Here is a 22011-nt window from a genome sequence, read left to right as displayed (position 1 = left end):
TTGTTTATTTTTTTGATGGCTTTCTTTATGTTATGCCTATATTCCTTTCTCTTTATTTTTTGTGTATTTTAGTTTTTTCATTTGTGTTTACCATTATAATCATAATAATATTTTATGCATATAGCAGTCTGTATAAGTTGATGGTCATTTAAGTTTGAACCTATTCTTAATCACTAAATTTTTATACCTCCCCCCATTTTATGTTGAATATCTTTTCCTGTGTTTATTGGCTATCATATCTCATCTTTGGATAAATGCTTATTCAAGTCTTTTGCCCATTCTTTAATTGGGTTGATTGGTTTCTAGTGTTGAAATAGTTTTTATATAGTCTAATTATTAACCACTTGTTAGATATATAATTTGCAAATATTTTCTCCCATTATGTGGGTTGCCCCTTTATTCTATGTCCTTTTATGCACACAGTTTTTTTTTGGGGGGGGTGGTTTATTGTCTTTTTGTTTTTGTTTGTTTGTTTGTTTTTGAAGTTTGATGTCCAATTTATCTGTTTTCTTTTGTCTCTTGTGTTCTTGGTGTAATATTCATGAAATCATGGCAAAAGCTGATGTCAATAAGATTTCACCCTATGCTTTCTTGTAAGATTTTGTAGTTGATTTTATGTTAAGATCTTCAATCCATTTGGAGTTAATTTTTGTAAATGGTGTAACATAAAGCTCCCACTTCATTATTTTCATATGGAGATCTTATTTTCCCAGAACCATTTGTTGGAAAAACTGTTCTTTCCCCACTTAATAGTCTTGGCACCCTTGTCAAAAATCATTTGACCATGTGTGTGTTTCTTTCTGAGCTCTCTATTCTATTACCTTGGTATATGTGTCTGTCTTTATGCAGTGCCACACTGTTTTTATTGCTGTGGCTTTGTAATGACTTCTAAAATCATGGAGTGGGAAGCCTCTGACTTTGTTCAAGAGTGTTTTAGCTACTTGAGGATCCTTTGAAATTCTATATAAATTTTAGTGTGGGTTTTTCTATTTCTTCAAAAAAGGCTGTTGGAATTTGGACAGCAATTGCATTGAATTCTGTAGATCACCTTGGGTAGTATCATCATCTTAACAGCAAGTCCTCTAATTCATGAACGTTGGATGTCTTTATATTTATTTAGATGTTCTTCAATTATTTTCAGTAATGCGTAGCCTCCTGTGAAGAAGTCTTCTCTCTCCTTGGTTATATTTATTCATAAACAGTTTATTACTTTTGATATTATTGTAAATAAGATTTTTTAAAATTTCTTTTTAGTATCTAAAAAGCAACTAAATTTTGTTTGTTGATTTTGTATTATGCAACTTTGCTAAATTCGTTTAATAGTTCCAAAAGCTTTGTAGTATTTAGGGTTTTCTAAATATAAGGACATGTCATTTGCAAACACAGGTAATGTTACTTCTTCATTCCTAATTTGGATGCTTTTTAATTAATTAATTAATTTATTTATTTATTTATTTTTGCCTAATTGCTCTAGCTTAAGACCTCAAGGACTATGTTGAAGAGAAATGACAAAAATGGATATCCTTGTCATTTTTCCTTATCTAGAGGAAAAAACTTTCAGTCTTTCATCATTGATAAGATGTTAGCTGTAGGCTTTTCACATAAGTTTAATATTTTGAGGTAATTTCCTTCTATTCCTAGTTATTTCATTGTTTTTATCATGAAAGAATATTGAATTCTGTCAAATGCTTTTTTTTTTTGATCAACTGAGATAATCATGGGATAATTTTTACCTTCATTCTGTAAAATTCATTAATGTAGTGTATTACAATCATTATTTTTGTCTGTTGAAATACCCTTGCATATCTTGAATCAATCCCACTTGGTCATGGCATGTAACCATTTTAATTCTCTTTTTCAAGAGTTTTGTTGATAATTTTGGCATCAATATTCATCAGGGATATTGGTTTGTAGTTTTCTTATAGTATCTTTGTGTGGCTTTGATATCAGGGTAATGCTGGCCTCATAGAATGAATGATAGTGTTACCTTTTAAATTTTTGGTAAGAGTTTGAACAGGATTGGTTTAACATCTTTGAATGTTTGTTAGAATTCATCAGTGAAGCCATCTGACCCTGAGCTTTACTCTGTTGGGAATTTTTTTTTTTTAATTTACATCCAAATTACTTAGCATATAGTGCAACAATGATTTCAGGAGTAGATTCCTCAGTTTCCCTTACCCATTTAGGCCATCCCCCTCCCACAACTCCTCCAGTAACCCTCAGTTTGTTCTCCATATTTATGAGTCTCTTCTGTTTTGTCCTCCTCACTGTTTTTATATTATTTTTGTTTCCCTTCTCTTATGTTCATCTGTTTTTTCTCTTAAAGTCCTCATATGAGTGAAGTCATATGATTTTTGTCTTTCTCTGACTGACTAATTTAACATAATACCTTCCAGTTCCATTCACATAGTTGCAAATGGCACGATTTCATTCTTTTTGATTGCTGAGTAATACTCCATTGTGTGTGTGTGTGTGTGTGTGTGTGTGTGTGTGTGTGTGTGTGTATGCCACATTTTCTTTATCCATTCATCCATCAATGGACATTTGGGCTCTTTCCATACTTTGGCTATTGTTGATAGTGCTACTATAAACATGGGGGTGCATGTGTCTCTTCAGAACAGCACACCTGTATCCCGTGGATAAATGCCTAGTAGGGGCGCCTGGGTGGCTTGGTCGGTTAAGCGTCCGACTTCGGCTCAGGTCATGATCTCACGGTCCGTGGGTTCGAGCCCCACGTCGGGCTCTGTGTAGACAGCTCAGAGCCTGGAGCCTGTTTCAGATTCTGTGTCTCCCTCTCTCTCTGCTCCTCCCCTGTTCATGCTCTGTCTCTCTCTGTCTCAAAAATAAATAAACGTTAAAAAAAAATTAAAATAAATAAATAAATAAATAAATAAATAAATAAATAAATACCTAGTAGTGCAATTGCTGGGTCATAGGGTAGTTCTATTTTTAGTTTTTTGAGGAACCTCCATACTGTTTTCCAGAGTGGCTGCACCAGCTTGCATTGCCACCAACAATGCAAAAGAGATCCTCTTTCTCTGCATCCTCACCAACATCTCTTGTTGCCTGAGTTGTTAATGTTAGCCATTCTGATAGGTGTAAGGTGGTATCTCATTGTGGTTTTGATTTGTATTTCCCTGATGATGAGTGATGTTGAGCATTTTTTCATGTGTCAGTTGGCCATCTGGATGTCTTCTTTGGAGAAATGTCTATTCGTGTCTTTTGCCCATTTCTTCACTGGATTATTTGTTTTTTGGGTGTTGAGTTTGATAAGTTCTTTATAGATTTTGGATAAGAACCCTTTATCTGATATGTCATTTGCAAATATATTCTCCCATTCTGTCAGTTGCCTTTTAGTTTTGCTGATTGTTTCCTTCACTGTGCAGAAGCTTTTAATTTTGATGAAGTCCCAGTAGTTAATTTTTGCTTTTGTTTCCCTTGCCTCTGGAAACGTGTTGAGTAAGAAGTTGCTGCAGCCAAAATGAAAGAGGTTTTTGCCTGCTTTCTCCTCAAGGATTTTGATGGCTTTCTGTCTTACATTGAGGTCTTTCATCCATTTTGAGTTTATTTTTGTGTATGGTATAAGAAAGTGGTCCAGGTTCATTTTTCTTCATGTTGCTGTCCAGTTTTGCCACTACCATTTGCTGAAGAGACTCTTTATTCCATTGGATGTTCTTTCTTGCTTTGTCAAAGATTACTCAGCCATACGTTTGTGGGTCCATTTCTGGGTTCTCTGTTCTGTTCCATTGATCTGAGTGTCTGTTATTGTGCCAGTACTATACTGTCTTGATGATTACAACTTTGTAGTATAGCTTGAGGTCTGGAATTGTGATGCCTCCTGCTTTGGTTTACTTTTTCAAGATTGCTTTGGCTATTTGGGGTCTTTTCTGGTTCCATACAAATTTTAGGATTATTTATTCTAGCTCTGTGAAAAATGCTGGTGTTACTTTGATAGGGATTGCATTGAATATGTAGATTGCTTTGGGTAGTATCGACATTTTAACAATATTTGTTCTTCCTATCCAGAAGCATGGAATCTTTTTCCATTTTTTGTGTCTTCTTCAATTTCTTTCATAAGGTTTCTATAGTTTTTAGTGTATAGATTTTTTTACCTCTTTGGTTAGATTTATTCCTAGGTATTTTATGGTTTTTGGTGCAACTGTAAATGGGATCGATTCCTTGATTTCTCTTTCTGTCACTTCATTGTTGGTGTATAGGAATACAACTGACTTCTGTGTGTTTATTTTATATCCCGCAACTTTGCTGAATTCATGAATCAGTTCTAGCAGTTTTTTTGTGAAATCTTTTGGGTTTTCCATATAGAGTATCATGTCATCTGCGAAGAGTGAAAGTTTGACCTCCTGGCTGATTTGGATGCCTTTTATTTCTTTGTGTTGTCTGACTGCAGAGGCTAAGACTTCCAATACTAAGTTGAATAACAGTGGTGAGAATGGACATCCCTGTCTTGTTCCTGACCTTAGGGGGAAAGCTCTCTGTTTTTCCCTATTGAGGATGATATTAGCGTTGGGTCGTTCATATGTGGCTTTTATGATCTCCAGGTATGCTCCTTCTATCCCTACTTTCTTGAGGGTTTTTATCAAGAAAAGATGCTATATTTTGTCAAATGCTTTCTCTGCATCTATTGAGAGGATCATATGGTTCTTGTCCTTTCTTTTATTGATGTGATGAATCACGTGAATTTTTTTGCAGATATTGAATCAGCCCTGCATCCCAGGTATAAATCCCACTTGGTCGTGGTGAATAATTTTCTAATGAATTGTTTCAGCCAGTTGGCTAATATCTTGTTAAGTATTTTTGCATCCATGTTCATCAGGAAAATCGGTCTATAGTTCTCCTTTTTAGTGGCATCTCTGGTTTTGGAGGAAAATTTTTGATTATTGATTCAATCTCCTTATTAGTACTTTTCATATTTTCTTTTTCTTCATCATTCAGTATTTTTAGGTTGTGTGTTTCTAGGAACTTGGCTATTTCATCTAGATTATGAATTTTATTGGTGAAGAGTTGTTCATAGTACTTGTTTTTCATTTTTCCCCATTTCCCTATTTTCTATTTTGTTTATATCTGGTCTAGTCTTTATTATTCCTTTCTTCTGTTAACTTTTGGTTTAGCTTTTCCCCCCTCTTAGTTCTTTGAGGTATACATTTAAATTTTTTACTGTTTTATTCAGTTTTTAAGAAAGAGAGAGAGAGTGTGAATAGGGAAGGGGCAGAGAGAAGGAGACACAGAATGCAAAGCAGGCTGCAGGCTCTGAGCTGTCAGCGCAAAGCCACATTAAGGCTCGAACACATATCCACAGATCATGACCTGAGCTGAAATCAGACACAACTGACTGAGCCACCCAGGTGCCTCAGTTGAGGTATAAATTTAGGTTGTTGATGTAAGATTTTATTTTACTGAAATTATTTAGAACTATAAATTTACACTTTGGCACAGTTTTTACTTCATCCCATAAGTTTTAAGTTTTGACATGTTTAATTTTTTTGTCTTAATGTATTTTTTTTAATTTCCCTTGTGATATTTTTTGACAATTTGGTTGTTTGTTGTTTAATTTCCACACATTTTAGGATTTTTGTATTCTCTCTGCTGTTCTAGTTTCATTCCATTGTGATCAGAAAAAAATACCTTGTATAATTTCAGTCTTTTAAAATTAATTAAAACTTATTTGCCAGTTCCTGGAGAATGTTCCATGTGCACTTGAGGTTGGGTGGAGTGTTCTGCAAATGTCTGTTAGGTCCAATTGGTCTATAGTGTTCAAGTTTTCTATTTCCTTCTTGATTTTCTGTCTGGTTGTTCTACCCATTATTGAAGGTGGGGTATCAAGGTTTCCTACTATTACTCTATGGCTATTTCTTTAATCCTGTCAGTGCTTGCCTTAGGAGCTTTGATGTTTGGTGCATGAATGTTTATATCTCTCTGGTGCATTGACCTTTTAATTATCACATAGTGTCCTTTGTATTTAGCAACAGCTCTGTGACTTAATGTATATTTTGTTTGATATTAGAATAACCACCCCTAGTTTCTTTTGGTTATTATGTATATGTATATGGATTTCCTCCCAACCAACATCTTTTCACTTTCAACCTGTGTGTTTGCTTAGATGTAATGTGAGTCACTTGTAGGCAACATATAAGTGGTAATAAAAAAAGGGGGGGGGGCTTTTCAAGCCTTTATTTATTGGCTCTGTGAAGGAAAAGACCTTCATTAATCAACCTGGAAGGAAGGCTTATGGTCTTATCAAGCATTTCTAAGCATGCCTGTTCCCTGAGCCTGTGTGTGTGCACCACCCCCCCCCCCAAAGCCCTTCCCTATACGTGGCTGACTTCAAGGTCTTAGATGTTCTATTGTATTCCTCTGCCCATAATTTCTTGTCTCTAGAAGGCTACACGCCTGCAGTCTCCCTGTAGCTCTTACATGGCCATGGTGACTTCCACTGCTTTCAGTGGCTTCCAACCTGATATCCAAATATGCCCCATTTCCACCAGTGCTCCAAATGAAGCAAAACAGGAACCAGTTCCTCAGAAAGGCCTAAATGGCCAGAGCAATGAAAACAAGTTTCACTTTTCCCTTCTATTGCATGGGAGGAACTAGGAACTGGACAACTTTCCACTGACCATGCTGTGCAAGGGAAGAGGCAGGGCACGGGTGAGCAATAACACTCCAAAATTTCTTTCCCTATGGAATGTGACTTCTTGTTGGTTGACATTTGCTTGGTTGCTACAAATCCTTAACTAGTTTCTAGAGCTACCACAAAGATACTGTGGTCAGTATGTTATTTACTTTGGGTTTCCATTTGGAAACAAGGGCCTAGAGTATCCTAGTCCACCATCTTACTGATGGCACTCCTCAGCACTAGTGTATTTAAAAAATATATTATTACTAACAGCCTTCAGTAGGTAATTCACTTCCTCTTGTTACCTTTAAAAATCCTCTAGATGACGAGTAAATACTGACCCCTTTCACTTGGTTAATATGTAATGACACAGCAATAAAAATCAAATGACTTATAATCTATTACTGGCAAATTTAGAGATGACAGTTTATTGTCACAGTATTTCTAAGTGCTTATTTTGCTTGATGATTCAACTATATACAGTACTTTATAGATCTTTATACCTCAAGCGTCTGCAAAGTGCCATATTACTTATGCTAAAAAATTGATGACCATGACGATGCCACTTATATAGGCTATTTCTCCCTGGGCTAAAAGCATGACCTTATTGTTTATAAAACTTCTAAAAATAAAGTTGACATCATATTCTTGAACACTTAATGAAAAGAAACTACAGATCTGTAGATAACCTATGTTTCCCTGGTTATTTTATGTCCTTAAAGATTATAAGAATTTTATCTTTTGAACCATCAATCCTTGAACAGAGAGTCAAAGGAAATTGAGATTTATTTAGTTTCCTCCCATCAGGAATATCTATCCTCATGCATTCTAAAATGCAATTTCTGTAGCAAATACCCCAAGTAACTCCATTTGTTTGGGATTAAGAACCATGTTTCCTCAAATGTACCATATATTCAGTTTTTTCTAGCTTATGTTTATCCTTTGTAGATAATTTTCAGTTTTCTGACTCTTTAGTCTCCCTGAATAAATTATATACTTTAATCATTCTCTTACCCCACATCTAGTTATTCAAGATGTAACTGCAAATCGTTCTTTTAGTTCTACCACAGTTGTCCCACCTAACATCAGTCCCTTTCAGCCTTCATATCCCTCATATTATCAGTTACATCTTATGAAGGCACTGCTTTGTGTGTATCATCACCCCACTTAGAGACTCTGTATTACTTGGAGCATCTGGGTTGTTCAGTTGGTTGAATGTCTCATGATTTCAGCTCAGATCATAATCTCAGTGTTGTGAGATCGAGCCCCACATCAGGCTCTGTGCTGGGCATAGAGCCTGCTTAGGTTGCTCTCTCTCTCCCTCTGCACTTTCCCAGCTTGCACATGCTTGCTCTCTAACAAAACAAAACAAAACAAAACAAAAAAAACCTTCCTGTTTTTCCAATTACCTGTTGGATAATGGTCACATTCCTTCATGACCCTCTCTAGTTTAGCCTTGTACCACATCTCCACATTTATTTCCCACTAGTCCCAACATGAAGCTCATGTTTCCTGCAACTTTGCTGGTCTCCAGACCTTGAGGTATGCGTTTTCTTTAATTTCCACCCCAGTCATCACCAAATTTTTTATATCTTTCACTCATTTAGAATATATTTATTGTTTACTCATACCTCTTACATTAATCCTTCCCCAAATAATTTAGTACTCAATGTGTTTTCATTTTTTGAGTAGTTACCAATTTATCCCATTCATTTGGCACATAGTGGTTTCTTGGCATATTTACTTAAAGTTCTCGTTTCTCTATACATCATATCAATTAGACTTATGTTTCTTAAGGCAAGGAAACCAACAATAAACATTTTCATTGTTGTAGTGCTCTCAAAGTGTCTATATTAACTTATTGAGTAGGTACTCTCCTTGATCATAAGAACAATGGTGGATAATGATAATGTTTACTCAGGAAGCACTGACAAAATAACTAAAAATTAAGGACTGATTTCCAGAAAACACACACACATAAACGTTGTTCATAATCATGTATTAAAACACTTAAAATTTATAGAATAAATTCAAAGGCATTCTCTATGTTTCTCTAATGCCTGCCGAATATATTTTAGGATTTGTCAAGGAGTCTCTGATTTTAAGTTTCTTGGCTGGTCTGAAGAATATTTACTTCCTTCAACCTGTTAAATCATAGTAGAATAATGTACAAAACTGGAAAGTGATGCCATATTCAAATCTTAATAAGGAAGGATGCCAATAAGTTCACTGGGTGGTAGGTTCAGCTTAGGACCTGGCTCCAAGAAGTCATTCCATAAATACGTGTGAAGGAATGAGTGCCGATGAGTGCCTCTCTCAATGTGTATGCAAATTAAGGGGGCAGTCTAATTGAAATAGCTGTATAATAATTAGTGTTGAAAACCGTCTACAGCATTGATTGTGATACATCATTTTGAGTCCAGATGGTGAGTAGGATCATATCTTAATAAAATTTTAACTAAGCTTCTCTCCTTCCCCAACTCCTAGGTCTCTTCTCTTTAGGACCTTGCACCTAAAATAACACAGCATATGTGTCCATGACTCCCGATGCATTATCATGTTGCTAAGAAACACACCTTATTTTACCCGAAGTGTTCTGGAGACATAATGTAATACGCTAACCTGTATGGATCATTCAAATAAAGGAGTTTTGGGCACTCAGATGAACATTTAGGTTTTTTTTTCCTCACTTCTCAAGCCATAGCTGAAAGACTACAGCCAACTTTTCCTTGCTAATGGGACACAGGCCTTCTTTTCAAAATTCAAATATTTTGTAATTAATGAGCCTCCCTACAAACCTCGACTTTTTCCAGTTTTTGAGAACACATTATGTTTCTTAAGTTTATCCCAGGGCTGAATATGGCCCAGATAAGTCTCAGACATGACACTGTCATTTTAGATTATTTGAAAGTGAATAAAAAACAAGTAGGAAAACATGAAATAAAAACCAAAACAATTTCTAGACTGTAGAGATGACGCAGAGATATCACCCTTTTACCTCCAATTTCTAAAAACCAAAATGCATTTCTTTTAATAAGTATGCATTAAAAAAAGAAGCATTCTTCAGATGTCCAGATTATATGTGTTTATTTTGAGTTAGTGGATACAATGGCATATTAGATACCAGCACTCCAAGCTACACCTATGTATTTGCCTCTAAACCTTCACACGTCGTCAGTTTCCATTCTTCTAACATTCCACCACTGGGCCTCCTATTTCTAGCGATACCATAGTTCACATTTTTTAAAGGAAAAGAATTATCACCATATTGTGCTTCCAGTGCTCCCAGAAGGATTAGAATTGTCTCAAATAAGTGTTTATTTTCAGCAAAGGGGGAAAAATTGAAAATATGAGCACTAGTAATGGCAGTACTACGAGAGAAAGAATAGAATACAGATTAAAAGAGACATTTTGGCTGGATGAGTTAGTTTCTCCTTAGTAAAAAATCCACATAATATCATGGATGTGACTTCAAAGTTAAATTGTTCAATTTGTGGGCCACACACTTGAGCGTATTGGCTAGTACATTTTTGCACTGAAACAGAAGCAATACAAGCTTTATGTTCTACCATTACACTTCCAGATTTTTCACTTATTAAGATACCTGCCAACCTAATGATTCTTGCATGCATTAGAGTTTGCTTTTGTAGAATTAAGTTTATTATCCCCATCCCACCCACTCCCATAAACATTGCGATGCGAACTCTTTGCCCAATTTTATGAGAATGTTGCAAAGGACAGCTCTGTGCCACCTCAGGACAGGTAGTCCCTGTTCCCTCCCTGGCTACTGATGAATCAGTAGTATTGATCACATCTTATCTTACATGCAAACAGACACTGCTCCCTTAATTACCCCATGCCAGAGGCATACGAGTCAGCAGGTATGCATACAAAAATGGGATTAAAAAGAAAAGGAAAGGGGAAAAATGCTTTCTTTATTAAAGCCTATCGTCCTAGAATGAATCCATTGCTTTGAATTCACTTAAAGCCTGTACAGGCGAAATGTGTTTCTTCTGGGAACCTCGTCTAACTCGTGTCTGGAATTCTTCAGGCTTTTCTCTCTTCACAAGGGGCTTCTTCTCTGGAGCCTTCATCTTCCAAGACACAACCGGTGAGTTGACAGCTGCTGTCCCATAGACCTTCTGGTATTTGGTTGAGGCCACATAGGATGCTTTCACTGTGAGGACAACAGCATTCATCAGGTTTTTAGCTGCCTGGATGAGTGATGTGGCACTGTCCAGCTAAAGTGGGAGGACAAAGAAATACATCTGGGTTAGTCACAGCACATCATTCACAAGATGGCGGTGTAGCTGCACAGTTCAAACAGTGTTGTGCTTGTGCAAATATTCAATATTGACCAAAAAGAGAAAATTATTACGTGACAAAGTGAACAAACTACAAAGAAGTCATTCTCTTCTATACTTAATCCCAAGGTAAAAAGATTAAAAAAAGAGGGTACTCTATAAGGCACAGCTTTCTAAAACTCCAATACCTGGAAAGCCCAAGCTCTTTTTAGCATGTAAGAATCCCAATGTAACAAGTTTTCCAGTGGAACATCTCATGTTATTACATTAGGCTGATTGGTAACAGTGACAATTACTCAAATGTTTAAAAGGCATTTGGCAGGAACTGCAGAATAAAAGGGTATTCAGGGTTACATCTCAGTTGTATGGCTGTTCCAGTGGAAGTATCTTTTTATAGAGCATTTCTAGAGCTTGAGCTCAAGATTCGTAGGGATGCAGGCAGCTAAGCAGAGAGACATAGCCATGCTGCACTGCCTTTCATGAGATATTCGTTGGGCTTGAATATTTATTTAACTATTTTCAGGTCTTGAACATTCCTCCTACAAAAATAATTATGTTAGGTTCTTGTAGGTCAGAGAGCATTCAGTAAGACCCTTATAGCCACATGCTAATGAAATATTGATGCTCACTCTGTGGCAAACTATTTTAAGAACTTTGTATTTCCCCATTTAACTCACAAGCACCCTAGAGGGAGCAGTTATTGTCACTGCATTTTATGATGAGAGAGCTGGTGCATGTAGAGGTCTTATAATGTTCACAAGTTTATACTTGCTTAAGTGATGAAGTCCTTAAAGACTGTACCATAATGCCACACTGTTGGGTAGGATAACTTTTAAAATACTACAAGTCACAACTTAGAGTCTAACGATGAGCTTCTAAACCTACTCTAAGACCAGGTATGTTTTTATTTCACCTCTTTTCTGTCTTTAACCAGTTTGGCAGTGTGGTATATATTGTATACAAAAGCATTCAATATCTGTTTCAACCTGCTTCACTTCCTGGACTATATATGCTGGAAAAGTTCAAAACTACATTTCCCAGACTCCCTTTCAGCCAGGATTTTACAAGCGACCTAGTAAAAGGAAAGAATTAACAGTTGGCTAAGGAAATGTATCCATTGCAGTTAAATGAAGAATTGCAAGAATGTTTCTCCTCGTTGAGATTGATGGGCTATAGCTGCATTAGCAAATGGGAGTTAGATATATACAACCTTCTCGGTGCAAGGTGATTAGCAAAGTTTTTAAGCTAAGGGACCTAACACTCTGTGGTTCCCCTATGTGATGTGACCTGCTCTCACTTTAACTTCTTGCCATTTTTTGTGACCACAGTACATCCCATGCAGTGACTGGACACATTAGAAGTTACATCTAAGGCCTCTGTGGTGCTGTTGCTCAGGCTGTTCTCTGGCCCATATATTGATTAGAGCTAAATAAATGTGATGCTAAACTTAAATTTTTTTTTTTTTTGACAAATGAGCTCTCAGTACTCCCGTCACCAAAGAAGCTCATAAAGTCAGATCATTGGGGAAAACAATGGAAGATTCTTTCTATGCATGAATTCCTTGTAATACCATAGAGTTGAGGTCTCACTATTAAAAAAAAACAAAACAGATTAAAGGTCATTATTACATTGACCCCACAATATAAAGAAACAGAGTTGTGGCTTACAGCCATGATTCAGCAAATAGATAATTGACTGCTTTGTGAATTAAATCAACCAAATGCATAAAGTAACTACTTTACCACATCTGTTACACTGTACAACGTGCACATATACCAAAATGACTGCTTATCCCATAATGTTTAATTTACAGAGCACAGATTTTGAAAGCTAGCTCAGGAAAAGCAAATTCTAGATTATTCATGTTAATAGAAGAGAAGCCAAGCACGGATTAGTACAGTGATTCTCTGAGTATAATCTATGAACCAGCAGTATCAGTATCACCTGGAAACCTGTTAGGCCACTCTCAGACTTCATGAATCAAAAATGTGTGATCCAGGGGATGCTGATGCATGCTAGAGATTGAGAACCACTAGATTAATGAAACCCAAGGACTATCTGAAGGTTTATTTCATCCAGTGATTTCAGGGCTTTGCTCATACACGAGTTTGGTAATACCAGGGCCAGTTACATGGCTGAATTTGACTTTTTCATCTTTTCCATTATACCCCCAGGTAGAAGTGTAAATAATGAAGAAAGAGCTAGAGAGCAAATGTTGGGACAATTAGATCAGTCACAGTTTCTTTAGAAGCTAGATAACATACCCCTTGGCCAATTGGCAGTTTCCTATAAGTCTGTCAGGTTTCAAAAATGAGTAAGAGTCATTCATAAAGTGAGTTAATTCTGTTGTGTACCATGGGTAAAGAGAGGGGAGAATGGTATCAGGGACAGTTCTGTTGATTTGCTTCTGAGCAATAGAATTAGTAGAAGTAGAATAAGACAAGATGCATCTATTGCATTATTAAATGGTTCTCTGAAAGCAAATCTTGGGATAATTGAGTGGATCCAAAGAGAAGAATTACAAGTAATTTGGAAATTTTTACCACAGATTCCATTTTCAGAAAGATGGTGTCTAATTCTGCAGCAAAAATATGATAGCCTGTCTCTTCTTCAGAACCCCTTTGCTCTCCCAGCCTGATGCAGGAATCCTGTAAATAAACCTAATACATTGATTGAGAGTGAGACAGCTCTGAAATATAAAGCCAATGATTTCATTCAAGCTATCTGGTAGGGCGGATACTGATTTGTGGCAAGGGGTAAGCTAGTGAGTGAGGAACCTGGTCAGCTAAACCTGAACAAATTATACTGCTAGACAATACTCCCAACCTAAAATTATAAGAAACTGTTTCTTAAAACTTGAATTCCCAAAGGATAACTTTGGCCATTCCCCTGTACCCATTTTAATGACAGATCACTGTTGGCACAATCAGAATTTGTTTTATTTAAAAATGGCTCTCCTTTATGCTTGTCCAAAATAGTACTGAGACCTGGTTTCCAACTGGCATGTTTTGTTAAAAATTCACTTTCTAAAGAAAGTACACTAAAAAGACTAAGGCTACATGGTAAGAATTTTTTAATACAAGGCTTAGGAAAACTTAGTTAATATAACTGTATTCTGTTTTGTGATTTGTACTGTAACTATGGCATTTCAGACAAGGTATGTAAATGAATATGGACAAATGAAGTCCTAACAAGCAATACTAATTGGCTACTTAGGAGGTGTCTGACCTTGCATTTGTCCTTTTAATTAAACTGCATGGTTTAAGTTCCAAAAGTCCTTGAAGAAGGAATGATAGAACGTTTAGTGAGGTAATAAAATTGCTGCTGAAGTAATGGGCAAAAAGTAGGGGTCAGGACCTCTGTTTTCCTCCAAAACTTACCACCTGAACCACTATTTAATTTTCGGGTCTTGTTTTTCAGTGACTACCTTATCATTCAAAATGAACCTATCTCAATTATTAACTCTGTTTGGGTGGAAGCCTGTCCTTAAACTTGAAACCATTCTATGCAAATCATGACTGAGTCTGGTGAGAGTGACCATTTCACTTTTTACTCTTAGTGTCACCTTGAAGCCTGAATTCTTTGTGACTAGATCTCCTGGCCTCAGTTGTGCTCCTGCCCAGTGCTCAGCCTTTCTCAGTCCTGGCTTTTGGGCATATTCCTTGCTTGGATTCACCCTCATGGCACCAGTGACTGAAACCTGATTCCTGCAGGTTTCTCTTATACTTGCTTAGTTTCTCCGAAGCACATTCACTACACAGTTTTAAGGCCTGGTTGTACTATTAGATGGAGCTCAGCAACTTTCGTGCTCTAAGCCTTTACCAGGGCTGATGTTCCTAGCTTTATAACAGCCTTAAAGTGGACTGGATTTCCACCGTTCCTCAAGTTAGCTAATACATTCCTTAATATGTACTGCTTAAACTCTGAGTAAAACCCAGACTTGTATCTTTTCCTGCTTGAGTCTTTTTATTCATATTGGACATTCCATTCAGTCCCTAGATCTAGTCTAGGAGAAGTGGCCTGATTTTCAGTTAATTTTAAAAATATGACTATGTGTGAGTCTCTGAGCCCCCTCAGTTTCCTTTCTTACCTGTTTCAGGGATGGTTGTGAGATTGAATGTAATACTATTATGCCTAGTTGGGCTGCAGAGGGGCCTTACAGCTTGCCAAATATCACATTGCAGCTGGTGGTAAAGCCAAGACATAAGCCCATACAGCCTAACTACAGAGTCCATGGCTAACCATTGCTTGATGTCACTTCCCAGAGCCATGCATGGCAGATGAAGCCACAATCTATCACATTCTATCAACCTATGCTAGAATAATTAATTCTCCCCATTTAATCTCATACGTGTCTGCTGTCCCTAACCACAGAACCAGGCTTCTCCTAATTCTGTCATTTTTTTAAAAAATATCAAAGTACTATTTTAAAAACGTAACAGATGTTTCCTCACATCTTGTTCTATTACAGTCATGAAAAGCAAATAAGGGTGGGGGAGCTGTTTCATAGCCATTTCTATAGGGTTTTTCTAGCTCTTTTTCTGCCTCTGTACTAGTCTTTTCTTCTTAACCCCACTCAAATTCTAATAGATTTCTCTTTCCCTACACCATTCTCATTTTGTGATTTGAACATAGAGAAAGAGGGAAGACGTTCCTGAATTGTGATTCTTCCATCGATTGATATTTGTGTTGTCTAATTCCTTATGTCAAAGATAAAGATTGTCAGGGGCACCTGGGTGACTCATTTGGTTAAGTGTCCGACTCTATTTTGGCTCAGGTCATGATCTCACAGTTTTGTGAGTTTGAATCAAGTCAGGCTCCGGGCTGACAGTGCAGAGCCTGCTTGGGATTCTCTGTCTCCCTCCCTCTCTGCCCCTCCCCGACTCACCAACTCTCAAAATACATAAACTTAAAAAAAAAAAAAGATGAATATTTTCATGAAAAGTACTTTCAATGACGCTTAAAATTTACAGCATCATCTGTAAGAAGATTTCTAAAACCCCATGTTGTAAATTTTACACCATTTACTGAATATGGGGGTTATACCTTGCAAGAGTTGTTCAGTTTCAAAACACATAGACTTTGTCACAAATGTAACTGTGTGACTCAAACTCTCCATTGAAAGTGCATCTACATTTCTGGAAATGCTGAATTTTCATTTATTCTTTTAATCTATTCCTCCATTCTTCTACCTGCACAGTTATTCATCTAAGTATTTCTTTAGCTACTTACTATATATTTTGTGCCGACCACTGTGCTTGTGTTGGATATACATACACAGACACACAAACCACAAGGTTTAATGCTCTCTGATAAGTGGTCTACTAGGATGTATGGTGCTAAAGGGAGAGAGACAAAATAGGGTAGGAAAATTGTCATTGTGGGGGTGATATCCTAAACTCATTTTAATGGATTAAATATGTGGCTATTGGTGACTAGATGGTTGAGTGATAAGAAAGGAAACTTTGGAATTCCTAGTTAATATACCTGGGTATATATTGATGCTCTTAACCCAGATGATAGAAATAAGAGGAAAGTGGAGGTGCTACAATATTAACTCTGGACATTCTGAATTTGAGGCATCTGTGTTACGTCAGTGAAGTTATCAAAGGGACATACAGTTGAAATTATGAGAATGAAACTTTAAGAAACCACATGTTTTCTTTATATTGGTCTTCCCAGTTATTTCATGAACAGTGCTCTGCATCCTATAGGTATTTATGTCAATTTCTGATTTCTTCTTCCCTTCATATTCATTATTTAGTGTTTTCATAAACGGAGAATAAAATGCTGAATGAAATACTGAATCGATATTTTCTCTGACCAATAAGCGCAATACATCCAAAATTTTTCTCAGCATTATACTTTCAGGATCAAACCTAACATCATCAAGGAATATCTTAACTATTCCCTTGACAACCAAGGCTACTTTCTGTTAATTAGCAATCCTTCACCCTTGAAAATAATGGTGAGCTTCCTGGGGCCATCCAGCGATGAAATAAATGCAATTTAGACTTAATATCTACCTTTAAAAAAAAATTTTTTTTTTCAACGTTTATTTATTTTTGGGACAGAGAGAGACAGAGCATGAACGGGGGAGGGGCAGAGAGAGAGGGAGACACAGAATTGGAAACAGGCTCCAGGCTCTGAGCCATCAGCCCAGAGCCTGACGTGGGGCTCGAACTCACGGAGCGCGAGATCGTGACCTGGCTGAAGTCGGACGCCCAACCGACTGCGCCACCCAGGCGCCCCAAGACTTAATATCTACCTTTAAAAACACATACAGCATTGTCAAAAGTCCAAAGTAATGTAAAAGAGGTGGAGGGAAACACGGTTAAATATATATGACACAGGAAATGTCTTAGGATGTTAATTTATGAGGGCCAGATATATAATTACAGAAGAAAATTAGGGTTTCACTATGTGTTCTGCATTAATCCATTTTAAGATTGTATACAGAGATAGAAATATAGTCTGGAAACAAATCTATTTTCAAAAAATCTGGTTTTTACCAAAAAATAAATAAATAAATAAACCATAAATGGTAATTCATGGAAATCTCCAGTACGAAGCAATCTGTCCTTGGCTTAAAAATAATGCAAATGACATGGGACTACTGGCTAAACTAAACAGAATAAAAGAAACCAAATTCATTTCAAGATAATTTTGATGTATAAAAATGAAGGAACATTACTTAATTACCTCAGAAATGCCTGGGGCAGGGAACCCAGGACCATTTGGACCTAGGCTATTTATGTCTTCTCAAGTCAGATGTGATAGTGCTAATGATTTTGAGAATTCAAAAATGGTTCTGCAAATATGGATAGAGTCCATTTTAGCCTCTTGCAAGATATTTTAGTGGAAATAACATAGTATTCATATCTAAGAAGTATTTTAATGGGACTATACTATACATGATCAGGCCGGGGATAGTGTTTTGCAGGAAGAAAGTTGTAATGAGAGAACTGACAATAAATTGAAAGTAAACACTTTGAGAAAACTGGAATCATTCTACTGGAGCTGGTCATTTATTTATATTTAAACAGTTATCGCCCCAAAAGGAGTCACAAATTGCTTGCAGGAAGAAAAAACAAAAAAACAAAAACCCACCTTTGCTACAAGTCTGCTTTGCTGTTAATGAATGGGAGGTTAGAAACCCAGAGTATTGGAGCCTATTATCCACCAAGAAGAACATTTCATGTTTTAAAAATCCATGAGGCTTTGAAAAGATATTTGATCTCCTTAGAAACTGTGATACATTTGAAATACCTGCCTACTTCTTCCCTGGTCTATATCAGTAACACTTTTTAAAAGGTCTAGCAAGTCCAGGGTAATAAATAACTCAAGCAAACAAAGGCAGGGTGAAAAGGTTCAGCCTAACCAAATCTTTCCCTGCTTTATGGATGTTTACACACTTGCAAATAAGACAACTCCTTTGTGGTAAACCCTCATTTCAGTGTTCTAGTCCACTCACTCTTCATCAAACAACAGTGAACTAAGTTAGCAAAACCACATTCCTTCTGGATAATATAGTGACAGTGGTGAACATAGGGCAGGAATTTGCCCCTCATCATTATGGTGGCCCTGGCAGGCATTATTAGTTAGCTGCGACACTTTGCTCCCTCAAAAGCTGCTGAGGCGCATGGAAAAAGAAACTTCTTTGCCTCCTTTCTCCTAGAGGTCACGTTTTGACGGAGTTGTTAAAAACTACTTGACACAGCTTATAACACTGATTCATCATGTACTATATATCTACTTCTATATTTAAATGGAATTGTTTAATACCATTTTTTGTTTCTACCAGATTGCTGACAAGTATTTTTATCTAAATGATGGTCTATTTATTCTTGTTCCTATAGCTGATACCATAACAGGAGTGGTTTGATTAATGAAATCATTAAACAGAAGACATAAGTATTAAATGAAGTTCAAAGTATGAGGGAGATTATTTTAAATCGGGTGATAAAAATTAGCTGAATAGATTAACAAGTATGGTATCTGATGTGAAATGATCACCATTGGTATGCTGTAATAATCCTCCAAGAAAAAAGTGCACCAAACCTGGTAACATTAGAACACGTAATGATCTTTCATAAATGACAGCTACAGTCCTGAAGAGTTGGCTTAATCCCAGGGGTATTCCCATTTCACTGTGGTATCTTGAAGAGCAAATGTTTTACAAGTCTAAGTAGTGGATCAATCACGACGTAGAGGATAAGAGGTCTGTTATTTTTTTCTGCAGGGCTACTTGAATGATGCCAGGGAGGCAGCTGGTGCTCTACAACTGCTGAAGGCCAGTTGTTATGAAATCTGTATGTAATGGCTCAAGATTAAGTTGGCAAAGGCCTTAGGAGAAAAGCACTGCCATCTAAGAAAAAAAAAATCTCCATAGCACTGCTGAGAAATTTACCAATTGGCTCTCAGATAACTTTTTCAACTGGACAAATTTGTGTCTTTGTTTTTAATTCATTTAGGTAGGTAGTAGCACTTCATAGTCAGCCAGTCCACTGATTAACTGTCTTCATTTGCATTTTTTCAATTATAGGTAAGTAAACCTTGGGGACTCCCATGAAGGCTTAATTACAGTCAACAAATTTCCTAAATATGGCTTAGAGCCATTTTTTTTCTCACTATTAAAGGCAGAACATTTTTTTCCCCCTCAACCCACAACAAGGCATTCTTGCTAACCTTGGAATCCCAAGGAGAAGTGGGAATATCAAGAGGTGTTGGCCCTTGGAAAGTTAGGAACACACATGTCTGTTAATCTAGGACTCTGTATCTCTTTTTTCTATGCTTCTTCCTTCTCTGATACTTCAAGATTTCCTGACCCAGAGCCTTCTCTGGATTGTTGTCACATAACAAAAGAACCTTAGGCAACAGTGGTGCCAATAGATTTTTAGGCACCCACAGGACTGGGAGATATTCCTGGGTCAAAAGATCATCTTTGTGTCACATAAATATAGCACACATTGATTGCTGATCTTATCATCTGTTATCATGAGCATGTCCTCACTACATAGTATGAACCTTGGATTGTAACTTGTCAAAGGACTAATGCTCCTTTTCACCTTCCCTGTAGGAGAGCCAGCTAGTACTACCTTTGACTGATTTCCCTAAGCATTATCATCATGACTGGGAGACATACCTAAGACAACCTATTGATACATGATGAAGACTATTTAACACCTTATGAAATGTCTCCTAGGCTCCAGCATGCAATGTGCAACAATTCAGAAAAGAATAGACAAAAGTCAAGGACCACAGATTTGGATGCTAGAAGACTGTGCTTCGTGAGTAAGCATAATCAGAAGGCCTTTGATAATTACTTTCTTTTACTTCCCTTCACATTCAACCACTAGGAGTTGTGTTACATGGCATTATATGTTGGGGAAAGTAAACTCTCGTCCAGCTCAAGACCCTCACCTTATCATGGTGGGGGGGGGGGGGCTTGAAAGAGCTGGTTGAAGCTTTTGTTGCTACGTAAATTGTAGATAAACAGTCTTTTTCCTCAGGCGGTTTTGTTGCCTCTCCTCAAGATCCTAGACCCCTTTCCCAATATATTCTTACATATCAGGTGCGACCTCCTCTTCTCCCCTCACCTTTCCATATTTTCCTCCCTTATAGTGAAGGAAAATTTGGGCTCTGGAGTTCAAACCCTACTTGGACTGATACTGGCTATGTGATTTTGAAAGAGCTACCTAACTTAGCTCTACCTCAATCATCCTAGAAAGTGCTTGTTTCATTTTTATTTAAAGATTTTAAGTATTAAATGAGAGAATGCCCTCAGAGCTAAGTGTCTGGCAAATGGTAGGCCCATAACCAATTTTAAGCTTTTATTATTGTTGTGATCCATGTTTCCTTAAATGACTATTTGAGTCCAAAATGATCTTTTAAAATTATATTTCTTGGATTCTACTTCCTCTTCTTCACTTTCTCCTTTAAAGGTTCCCCCTGCTATCATGCATTTGAACTTTCTCCAAACCTCTTCTTACTGAAGTTACTGCCACTTTGGCTTGCTCTCAATGCCTGTATATCAGTTTTAATGTGATAGGGAATAAAGACATGAAGAAATTCACAAGGGGAATAGAAAAGTATCAAAAGATTAGTATGTTTTCTAATACTACTCAACTCTTCAGAAGGAGGAAATTATAAATCAAGATTCAGTACAAGTACAAGAAAATATGGGGGTTTTACCTATATATATGACACTCATAATGTCTAAGAACATTTTGGGCTTGATTGGGGTTGGAGAAAGACTGAAAGAAGAAAAGAAAATGGCTATAGTTAGAGATATAGAGAAGGTAATCTAGTCTATGAAAGTGATATTTACACCTCTAATTTGAGAGGCAACAAAAGAAATAGTATGAAATATTTTCCCCAACCACTTACAGGGCCTAAAATTCAGGCTCTCAATTTCGGTCAAAATTTCTTTCACCTAAAAACTGGTACCCCTTTCACTAAAATCAAAGGCACCAGAAATAACAAGTATTGGTTGGAATGCAAGCTGGTACAGCCACTGTGGAAAACAGTATGGGGGTTTCTCAAAAACTTAAATTACAATATCCAGTAATTCCACTATTGGGTATTAACCCAAATGAAACAAGGACACTAATTTAAAAAGATACATGGACTACTCTGCTTATTTGAGCATTGTTTATAATAGCCAAGGCATGCAAGCAACCCCAGTGCCCATCAATAGATGCAGTTTATATATACATGCACACAATAGAATATTAGTCATCTATATAAAAAAGAGTGAAATCTTACCATTTACAACATAGATTGACCTAGAGAGTATGAAAGACAAATACCATATGATGTCACTCATAAGTAGAATTTAAGACACAAAATAAGGCAAACAGAGAACAAACTAGTGAGTGCCAGAGGAGAGGTGAATGGAAGGCTAAGTGAAATAGATGAAGAGGACTGAGGTGGACACTTATCATGGGGAGTCCTGAGTAATATATAGAATTATTGAACCGTTATACACCACAAAATAATGACACTGTTAATTACATTGAATACACAAAATTCTAGCATGTAACAGTTACACAAAAGGAGCCCCTTTTGGCCTAG

At 36.8% G+C, this 22011-nt stretch overlaps 1 protein-coding gene across 3 annotated transcripts in view; it reads right to left on the bottom strand.

The window, feature by feature from the left end:
• Window positions 1-9701: 9701 nt before the first annotated feature.
• CTNNA2 (catenin alpha 2) overlaps window positions 9702-22011 on the bottom strand; it is a 1119678-nt gene continuing 1107368 nt past the window's right edge. For 2 of the 3 annotated variants that reach the window (XM_030310974.1, XM_030310976.1), the window contains 2 exons: window positions 13479-13595; window positions 9702-10872 (listed from right to left, as the gene is read on the bottom strand). In XM_030310974.1, the coding sequence (XP_030166834.1) occupies window positions 10585-10872; window positions 13479-13595 (405 nt within the window). In that variant the 3' untranslated portion in view covers window positions 9702-10584. The remainder of the gene's footprint in view (window positions 10873-13478; window positions 13596-22011) is intronic. The other variant, XM_030310977.1, reaches the window with a different exon arrangement.

The sequence above is a fragment of the Lynx canadensis genome, chromosome A3 (genome assembly GCF_007474595.2).
Source record: "Lynx canadensis isolate LIC74 chromosome A3, mLynCan4.pri.v2, whole genome shotgun sequence".
In the NCBI taxonomy this organism is placed as follows: Eukaryota; Metazoa; Chordata; class Mammalia; order Carnivora; family Felidae; genus Lynx; species Lynx canadensis.
Note: the sequence above shows the minus strand (reverse complement) of the source record. Positions and strands in the feature narration are given on the sequence as shown.